At 42.5% G+C, this 10,867-nt stretch overlaps 1 protein-coding gene across 1 annotated transcript in view; it reads left to right on the top strand.

Moving 5' to 3' along the window:
- Positions 1-4,015, top strand: part of tiparp (TCDD-inducible poly(ADP-ribose) polymerase) — a 20,093-nt gene extending 16,078 nt beyond the window's left edge. Inside the window, exons 6-7 of the mRNA XM_031860834.1 lie at positions 509-766; positions 2,256-4,015. Of these exons, the coding sequence (XP_031716694.1) occupies positions 509-766; positions 2,256-2,445 (448 nt within the window). The 3' untranslated portion in view covers positions 2,446-4,015. The remainder of the gene's footprint in view (positions 1-508; positions 767-2,255) is intronic.
- The last annotated feature ends 6,852 nt before the right edge of the window (positions 4,016-10,867 follow it).

The following is a 10,867-nucleotide window of genomic DNA, read 5'->3' as shown; positions in this document are numbered from 1 at the left end:
GTGTGTGTGTGTGTGTGTGTGTGTGTGTGTGTGTGTGTCTGTTGGCTGGCTGGTTGCTCATATCAGAGGAAGTCATCCTAGAATTGGATAGTAGGAAATTGAAGTGTGTGTGTGCATGCTTGGATGCATCAAAGTCTGTCTGTGTCAAACCACAGGCAACGGGGTCATGCGAGGTCACGCCCGGGTCACAGCCTCTCTGGCTTGAGGCGCTTTCACCTCTGAATGCCTGATTGATCCGCTCACATCAAACGGTATGTGTGTGTGTGTTGCTCATGAAACGGATTAGGCCCAATGTTCTTAACCGGTTTAGAGCAAACAAGGCTGTGATCACAACGTTTCAACAATAGAAATAGCAGGACTTCTCCCAGCTGTTTACTAATTCTCTCACAGTTCATCTGCCTAGTTGAATAAAGAATAAGAATGAAGAGTACGGGATTTGTTTATGACTTTATTGTATTTAAAGTTAAAATCAACAACTCTCATATTCTGTCCCTTTCTGCTCCAACAGGAAGAAGGAGTACATGTCGCGGCGTATGTCAGAGATGGACCGGCTGCTGAGCGAGCGCCACCTCTTCCACGGCACCTCGGCCGACGTGGTGGAGGGCATCTGCAAGCACAACTTCGACCCCCGAGTCTGCGGCAAACACGCCACCATGTTTGGCCAGGGCTCCTACTTTGCCCGCAAGGCAGTCTACTCCCACAACTTCTCCAAGCGCTCGCCCAAAGGAGTCCACTGCATGTTCCTGGCCAAAGTCCTCACTGGCAGGTGTGTGTGGGCGCAGTAGTTAACAAGTTGATATGGGAAACATTTTTGTCTTTGGTTATGGATGGGATTTTTCATGTCTCGTGTTGCAAGTTCATCACTGCAAAAAAAAAACACACTGCAAAAAATGCCTTATTAGGGGTTGGTGATATGGATTACATGTTTTATTGTAGTATTTGTCATTTTATATTACAATATTGATGTAAATTGTAATATAGTAACATTTTTTAACGTTCCATTATAGATAAAAAAAAAAACAGTGAATTTAATACAGTGAATGAAATATTTTTCTAGATCATCGCACTTCATCACAAAGATGCTAAATCCTATTTATTTAATTGATTTACAACATTGCCAGCAATAACATAATGCAACCGGAGATATTAAAGGGATAGTTTCCTCTATATAAACAAGTCTCACATCTCTCAATGTGATATTGAGCCTCCAGATTTCTCAATATTAGTGGAAACATATTTAATTCTTCTTTTTGTCAGTGGTATGTTTTAGTTAGGACATCCTGCTTTGGTTAGAAGTTAGGGCTTCATGTTCCCAGTTTTATTTGGGTTCCATCTTTTACACATGAGCTGTTGTTCCCTCCAGCACATACCTCTGCATAAACAGCACTCTCTGATGCTATCACTATCTCGCTCTCAGTGCTTTCAAAAATATATTTACAAAACATATCCGCATTAATTTGGATCATGGAAATCCCGAGGTTCTTTTCCATAAGCCATCATTTAGTCATGCTTTGCATCATGTGACTCCCATTCCCTGACAATGCAAGTCAAATCTAGAGCCACACATGTAAAATGGCTGATTTGGCTGAAGCCATCATACATCACTAGTTTTGTTATGGCACAGCAGACGGTCTGCAGTGAGGATGGTGTGGAAACACACTACACGTACCCCAATGTGTTCAACGTGTTCCACGCCACAGACGGGGACATTGCTTCCAGACCAGACCAGGGATATAGACCAATAAAGAAGCTATCTGTACAGTGTGGTTAACTCTCCTGTCTGAAGCCGTATCTGGCACATGCGCTGTGCAACGTCTCTACCCATCCCCTTTGTCTGTAGCTGAAGATGTTCTCATTTTAATATGTTTTATTTATGACCCCAGAGGAAGTGGAACAAACACTGATGGATTACAGGTCTTTAGAATTTGACATTAATATTTGAGAGAGGAAAGACACTGGTTACAATGCACTTTCATTTCATATACTTGCAATACATACATTTCATGCATAAACAGCATATGCTAATGTTATTAAAGGTGCCCTAAAACGCACAGAGGAGCAGCAGTCTTGTTGTTATAGTCTTCTTTGAAATTGTAAATTCTTCTTCTGTAACTCCAGACTTGCAGAACTGGATTAAAATCTGTTGGATAATGCAAATATAAAGACCGTTGCTTTCCAGTTTACACTCCGTTTAACTATGTGTAGTCCAGACCACATTACTAACCTTGTCTCTGTTCTATTTATTATATTAACAGGTTTACTGTAGGAAATCCCTCCATGCGGCGACCTCCACCCATCAACCTCCGTGACCCCTCCAGTGACCTTTATGACTCCTGTGTGGACAACTGGGTGGACCCCCAGATCTATGTCATCTTCAACGATGACCAGAGCTACCCCTACTTTATCATTCACTACGAGGAGGTACCCAGCACTGTCGCCGTTTGAGCCCTGGACCAGACCTGGGTCTGCCGGTATTTGCAAACTCGTAGCTTGTTTTAGTCTGTGAAGGTGCCAGATGTGTGGAGTTTGCCACTTAAGGTGAAAAAAGGAACAGTTTAGGCCAATAACGAGCTGAAATCTAGACTCACTTTGCCAGACTAAACTTCACCCATCTGCTGCTCCGAACAGCTTAAAACAGAGATGTTTGCAAATACTAAATGATTTAAGTCTGCAGTCGGCTGGATCCAACCAGACTGGACCGCAGCAAAGAACAGACTGGTCTAGACCGGATTAAACTGGACAAAACTGGACCAGCAAAGGACACCTGTCTCATCCAGTGTTCAGAGGTGGATGACAACTGACATCAACAGCTGCGACTACAACTGACTTGACTGGACTCGTATACCACGCTTTGTTATCTAGTAGGATCAGGAGCCTAGTGATGATCACAACAGGATTTTATCTACCTTATTGATCTGGAGCAGATGCAGGAGAAACCAAACCGAGTCCTCTTATCGTTTTGACTTAGTCATATGGCTGTACATGGACTCAGTTCCACACCAGGACAAATGCTGCGGTAGACCGTTAGCGTCCTGCCAGTACTTTGAATGACCAACTGGCCGTATTTTGTTCTGAGGAAGCAGCAACCAACCAATCAGACACTTCCATAGAGAAACCATGGCGACACTGACCCCCGTCATTCTCTTACAAAAATCATCGTGTTTACCCAGCCTCCGGCCCTAATAGGGTTTTTTGTTTTTTTTTTTCAAGTTTTTGTGCTGCGTGTTTGAATCTTTTAATTTAGTGCAAATGAATCTTGTGGCCTCTTCAAACAGACAAATGACGTGAGTTTCAGCGGGACTTTTACGAATGGACATCCACAGAAAACCTCCCGGCAGAGGTTTCACATGAAGCCAGTGCTGTGCCCGGTTGGCGTTTTTGCCTTTGCGCCCACCACTTTAGTTCCTTGCGGGGGGATTGCAGCGTGTACAGTTTCATGCTGAGACTCGGCGGCGCTGTAGCGTTTCGTCAACAAATCCCCCCCCCCCCCCCGAAACTCATCTCTCTTGGACCGCTCTCTCTCTCTCTGAGAGACAGTAGACATGTTTTAATGAGACAAACTGTACAGACGTTCTCTTTGTTTATATTTGAACTGTGTGCCTTTTGTTCATAAACAAATTTATTTATGTTAGTTTAATGTAACATTGATTAAATAAAGAATCTAAAAGAAAAAAAAAGACCAATTGGTGAACTTGTGCTTTATTTAAATCAGTTATGAAGCTGTAACCTCCACATTCCTGTAAACATTAGACCAATCGGTACTCTCTCAAGGTGTTGTCTGTAGAGGGAGCAGAAGGAGACTTCATTCACTACAAACGTATTTAGAGAATGCAGAAATATATCTATTGTGATCCCAGTTGTTTCTGAAAAGAGTGAGATGAGAAGAGTGATACAATTACCAAACCGCTGGTCTCAATATGAGCTACGTGATGTTTTACGGTCAGCGGTTTTGAGGCGTTCATCTGATTATTTGTTCTCTGGGTCTGGGTCCAGTGGTATTAAAGGCAGAAAAGAATTTGCCATGCTCAGCCCTCCCTCTGTCTGCCACCTCCCCAGGCTCTCCTTCCCCCACATCCCCAGCCCAAGTGTATTATTTGAGCGCCATGTCTAATGCGGTCCAGAGAGGAGGCTGGCGGAGGTAGCTGTCTATCCCAGCCCAGAGACGGCACACATGGGGCTCAGCAGGAGAACACAACCCCCCGCCCATCCTCCTCTTCCTCCTCCTCTTCCTCCTCAGCTCATTCTCTTCTGTATCTTTCACCTCATCTCTTGTCTTTCTGTCACTAATCCTTTTATCTGACCTTCCTTTCTCTCAATCTGGCTTGTTCTCATTTGCAATTTTATTTTGTTTCCAGAGACAAAGCCACCATTGTGAACATCAATGAAATCAGGTCCTACTAATTTATTCAAATTTTTGAATTATTAATTATTTTGTGAATTTGGGCATTAATGGAATTGTTCCACATTAGCTTAGAAGACTGGAAACGGGGGACACAGCCAGCTCTCTCAAAAAGTAACTCAATCTGATAAATCTCTCGATACGTCATATATATCTTGTTTCTTTAAATTGTGCAATAACCGAAGTGTATAAAAAAACAATTTGTGGTTTTAGGGGGCTGTGTGCAGAACTATTTTTTGTTAGACTCATTGACTTCCTGGAATCTCTGCTAGGTCTCTCAAAAAAAGTTCCAACTCATAACCCAAACTATTCCTTTAATGTGTACATGGTGTTCAGTTTCTCAGCGTATTAATCGATATGTTTAAATTGGATTACTTTTAGACCAATAAAATGATAAAATAAATGCATGTAGAAGGCTTAATGTAACCCTAACCCCAAAACAAACAAGATATGGATAAAACCAAATAATACAAAATACAAAACTAAATCTTTTTTGTTATATCTATTATCTATTATCTGAGAGTGGTGGGGTGTGTGTTGGGGGATTATATCTAAAATCCTGGCTTCGGCCCTGTTTATTTCAAAGTCATACTTGTTGACCCTCGTGACAACAATTGTGAGCAATAAAATGGAAAAATTGATCTAAATTATATAAATTTCACATGAAAAGTACATTTTAAACACAATGCAGCATCATAGTGATTGACAGCCTATATATGTAAGTGTCTATGTTATCTTTATCTCGGACTCCTCATCCATCAGCACATTTTTTTGTGCGACCCTTTACTCCCATTTCCTTCCTTTCTCTGCAAGTGACTCCCGTTGGTTGCCCCCTCAGCCCCGCTCTCTGCCCGGCCTTTGGGTCACCGTGTCGTGTAAGACTGCCGTGCTGAGCTTCGCTTTTTGGCAGAGGAACGAGGGAGATAGAGAGAATGGAAGGGGGGGGGGATTGGATTGCGATAGAGAGAGGGAGGGAGGGAGGAGGAGTTATTTTGCTCTCTTCATGCCTCCTCGTTGAGCTGCGTGCCTGTCTGCTCTTCTCGTGTGCATGCAAGATCGCGCAGGTTGCCCTCTATTTGCCCCCATCTCGCTCTATCTCCCGTCTCTCTTCCTTGCCTAGCTTCCTCCTCTTAATCTCTCTTACAGCTTTTCGTTCTCTTCCCACTTTTTTCAATCTCTTTTCCCAACCTGTCCAAACCAAGCTCTCATCCGCTCTTAGCAGTTTAAAATCCTTTTGCCCTCAATGATTCAAGCCCCCCCTCCCCCCCCCCCCACTCTCTCTGTCTCTCTGTGAGTCATGCAGCGGGCATTGGGTAGGTTTGTTTGCCTGACTGCCCTTCAGGAATTGCTGCTGGCACACAGAGAGCACTACTTTGTAGACCTGCTGGCTGGGGTTAGAAGAGGAGGAGGAAAAGCAGGAGAAGATGTTTAGGGAGGATGAGAGGAGATAGGAGATGAGAGAAACAACGGAAAGGAGAAGAAGAAGAGGGACAGAGGAGGGATGAGGTTGCAGAAAGAAGGACTCTGAGTGAGTGAGAGAGAGAGAGAGATAAAGGCATGCGGAGAGTGAAGTATAGCCTTCATAAGAGCAACGACAGAACTTTGAATTATTCAAAGCAGTCAGGGTTATTGTGTGTGTGTGTGTGTGTGTGTGTGTGTGTGTACGTGTGTGTGTTTACGTCTGACGTTGCGCCATCTAAAGTAAGACTGAAGGGAGACCAGGCTTCTAAAACAGATTCAAAATCATTTTGGATGCATTCATAATTCATTTGGGTCTCATTGTGCATTAAGTTCACATGTGCATCTAGACAGACACACACGCACACGCGCGCGCGCACACACACACACACACACACACACACACACATGAGTTTGAATCAAGTTTATTAAACTTTCCAATCTAAATTATTCAGTGTGTAAAAAGGGGGTTTCCTTTGTAGAGAAATGAGACAGTTAAATACCCCGACACTAATTTGTAACATGCAGTTTTTCAATGATTGAGCGTGTGAAAAATTGCCTTTGCTGATTTATTTTTTGTTTTTTCAACTCACGAGTTGTACTCGTCTTGTAGAGTTATTTTCACATCTAATTCGGGATGAAACACAGCAGAATATTACTTTTGTTAATCTGCTGCATACTGAGTATGCAGCAGGTACAACTATGTGGTGACTGTGTTTTCCCCACAACACACTTTTGAGAACTTTTTTGTAATCTGCTCTGGTGTACTTTTTATAATATGATGCGATCTTTTCTGTAGTTTTAAACACTTCTCTCTGCTGCTCTCGTCTGCTCAACCGAAACTCTCCACACACACGCAGATTTCATGCTGCAGCCCCTAACCTTCCGACATAAGCCTTGTCATATTGCTCTAATATCTCCCTCACTCGCACACATGCCGATATGCATGCATGAGCTTGCATACATGTGTTTATTTTTCAGACTCACACTTGCACATGTATCTGGAAATGTCTAAAGCTTTGGACTGTATTAACCCCATAGCTTGTTCGTATTCGCTCACACGCATGTACGGATAAACACTAACATACATGCACATATGTATACACAGACACACACACTTCCTGCATTAAGCCCAGGTTCATATTGCTCCAACGATGCCCAGCTGCAACCAATGAACATTCCAGTTTTCTTCCCTCCCTCCCTCTCTATCATTTCAAATTTCAGCTCTAAGCCTTTAAGAGAGCCAGCAGCCAAATATGGTCAGGCTTGTGTCATGAACTTTGCGCGACCTTCTAAAGCGGCATCGAGATCGTGACCTTTAAGACCCTGCCTGAGGCTGAGCTTAGGCACCGTCCTGCATGATCACGGAAAGAAGTCAGACGTGCGCGTGCGTATATGCACGCTGTCGTGGGTGAGTCCGAGAGAGAAAGTTCATGACCTGTGACTTCTAAATGTTTCTGACCATTTAGCGGCTTGTTTTACTGTTTGTGCACCCTCGCTTTATGGCTTCCTCATTCTCTCCAGCAGTTATTTTTGTGGTCTCATTTTTTTTCTCATTTGCCATTTGATTGCTTCTCCTTAGTGCTGTAAGAGATTTAGGAAACAGGACTGAACAGTAAAGTGTGTGTATGTGTATATATATATATATATATATATATGGATGGAGATTTTCTAACGGTCTTTGATGGGTCTACATCTTGTTTTTGCCACCTGAAGCCACAAACAAATAGTAGGTAACACTAGTGCGTGTGCCAAGATGTGGCCTGAGGTGGATACCATAATGATGCCAAAGATCCTCTGAGCCACCTGAGTTTTATTGATGTTTCCTTCTCATGTATTCCCCTCTGAAATTGTGGCAAGCATCAATGTCATGATGACGCATGGAAGTATACCAAACACGAGCGGTTAGAAAAAAAATCCACCTGCGTCCAAAAAAAAAAAAAAAATACTAGTCTGTCTCCGTGCTTGATCTGAGCAGGTACAAAATGAAGGCCCTTTTTCTCTGTGTCCAACTCTCTCTCTCTCTCTTCTAACATCCATCTCTCCGGCAGAGCTCCACCAGTGCTGCTGTCATCTCCTGTTTATCTAATTGGGGTTCAGAGGACTTGAGTGCGGCAGGGAGGAGGGACAGGAGACAGAGACGAGGAGGAGGAGGCAGAGGGACAAAGAGACTTCAGGAACAGGCCTATCAGGAGCCTGAACAGGCGGGAAGATTCCAAACAAATTCAACTAATTTGTTTGGTGTGCTGGTCTGCACCGTCAGGAAGCGTGGAGGGTGGAGCCCAGTCTGCAGTGTTAAACCTACTGAAGGATTCTTGTTGCCCTGGTTTACAGTCCTGGTAAGTCCACCAATGACTTTAAATCAGGGATTCATAGCCTTGCCTGCAATACAGTATACAGTATGTACATACGACGATTCAATTAAAAACAAATACACCAACAGAGAAATGTAATCACTAATCTCTGGCTCTAAAGTTAATTCCAAAACCCCTGGTCTTACAATGTGAGCAATGCTAGTGTAAGTATATATTTGATGGTTTTGTTAGTTATAATCCTAGTTAACTCTGCTGTGAGCAGTGTCTACATGTCTCTGCAAGAATTCTCTTTAAACAGAAACATTAAGGCTCTAAAGAACTCGCTTCTTAACTGACAAAGTACCGAGCCTGTTTTGCAACATGTTGCTACATCGTGTGTGTGTGTGTGTGTGTGTGTGTGTGTGTGTGTGTGTGTGTGTGTCTCTTGCTCAATAGTAATTTATAACCGATGCTGATGGGACTCTGGGATGGCCCTTAAGAAACAACACCATTTGGAGTCATGTTGGGACTGCAACACAGGGAGCACACCTAAATGATTACAGCTTTATTCTGCTTCAGTGTGTCATGACCTGTCCAGAACCACCGCTAACTGTTGCCATTAGGAAAGAGGGAGTTCACACCAGCAATTATTAGCAACATGTCTATTGAAGTATCAAATGTAAAGCATCCAAATGGTGGCATGAATTAGTTTTTGTTTTTAATTGCCGGCATTCTTTCGCTCAATTAGCCCATCTTGTATGTATGTGCATCCTGTTTGGCATACCGATATACTTCCAATTAAAAGCGTAGAGTATAGGTTGTTGCTACTCCCAAGAAAACAGCATTCCTTTCTCTACCAAAGTGCTCAAATGCGTGAGAATCGGGTGGCGTCTGCTCACAGCAGTCGAACCATGTATAATGTGGCCCTTCAAGGAAGAAAGACAGGAAAGATGGCTTCTAATCAAAGACTTATTTAGGAGCCTCCGACGTACTCACGCAGGGTTGCTGCACATTTATGTTTGTATCTCTATGTATGTTCATGTTCCGGCCGTGTGCCTGTTTGGAGTTCAAAAGGTTAACTGTGCCATATGGAGCTTGCGTGCGTGCAGGCTCATGTATGCCAGTAAGCATGCAAAGCAAGCGCGTCTGTGCTGAGTTCAAAAGGTTAGCCGTGCCACAGGGCTGTGGATCCTGCCTTAATCATTGAGGCTTAACAAGTACAGGTTTAAAACATCATGATCCTCTTGCTCAGTCAGTCAACGCACAGACATGAGAGCAGCTTGTTTGTCCAAAATCAATTATTCACCAGTTCATATACCCAATGGGAAGCCCAGCTCCTTTCTCCTTCCACTTCAGTAGTTGTTACTGGGAACTTTTGTTCATTTTTTAAATATATTTTTGAATAATTAGTTCTTCTTAGTAGGAGGAACAAACACACCTGCCCACTCACCTATTAGTCACAATTGGACAAAATCATCAATCTCCCCACATCTCTCTCTCAAGGAAGGTGTGATATTTCTCTCAGCCAAACTGGAAAGCTAGGTTGCTGATATCACTTTCAACTCACGACTATACACTTTTTTTTTTTTTTTTTTTATCTCCTGTGTTGCATATTTAACACTGAGACATAAAACAGCCGGACAAATCTGAGGGGATTACAAAAACAGTAATGCCAGTTCTAACATTTCAAATCTCTATCTAGTTCTCCTTTCAGGCCATGACTATATTAGGCACCAGCATCCACTTTACATGTTTGATAATACAATGAGTAGGTATTATGTGTTGTGTGCTAGCTATCTAACTATCTAATGAATGACATTACTTAGAACCGTCTAGTCTGACTTTGAAAGGCATTTTGTCTCACCCCCTGTTTTAAAGTGCAGCTCTTCCCACAGGAAGGTAGATGTTTTTGAATATATTTTAGAATATCTATCCATCTACATCTATTATCTCACTCTCTCTGACCCTCTCGCTCCCTCCCTGCCAGTTTCTAGACTATTCTTTTTATAAGTTTAGGAAGTGCACATGATGGATGGTTATCACTTCCAGAATATTTGTATTGTTGTGTTTAATATCTTATTGATATTATATCATTTATATCTGTTTGAATATAAAAACAAACAGCCATGCTTCATTATGTTGGCTAAAAATGCGTTCTAATGACTTGAGCTACATTTTCTGATCACTTAGTTTAAGTCAAATGTTAAAGGCAATTAACAGTAAATAGTGGCAGTTTATTTATTGTTACTGTATATCTCTTTCATATGTGGCACACAAGTGGCTTCTAATCTGAAATGCAGCTTGAATTTGTCATTACCTTACGTGTGAAAGTAAACTGAAAGAAGCTGTAATCTGATTCCATTGGAAATTGGGTTACTAATGTTACTAATTATTAGTATATAATTGAGATGGTCCTACCCAACCCATGGAGGTATTATTAGTCGTAATATACATCCATGACCCAACCCTGATTGTCATTTAAATGAACACTATGTTGCTGCTTCCAGTGTTATAGCGTGTGTGTGTGTGTGTGTGTGTGTGTGTGTGTGTGTGTGTGTGTGGGCAGTGCAAACAGGCTCACACAATGCAAATGTTCAGCACAGCTGGCAACACCTCAGCTCTCTGGCTCGCGCACTGTGCCAGTGCTCATTCCCATGGCAACATTATCAAAAGTTCAACAGCCATATGGAAGCTGTCCTACGTGTTCCAGTGAAAA

Source organism: Anarrhichthys ocellatus, unplaced genomic scaffold (assembly GCF_004355925.1).
Source record: "Anarrhichthys ocellatus isolate YVR2014 unplaced genomic scaffold, GSC_Weel_1.0 scaffold24, whole genome shotgun sequence".
Taxonomy (NCBI): domain Eukaryota; kingdom Metazoa; phylum Chordata; class Actinopteri; order Perciformes; family Anarhichadidae; genus Anarrhichthys; species Anarrhichthys ocellatus.
This window is presented reverse-complemented; position numbering and strand designations above follow the sequence as displayed.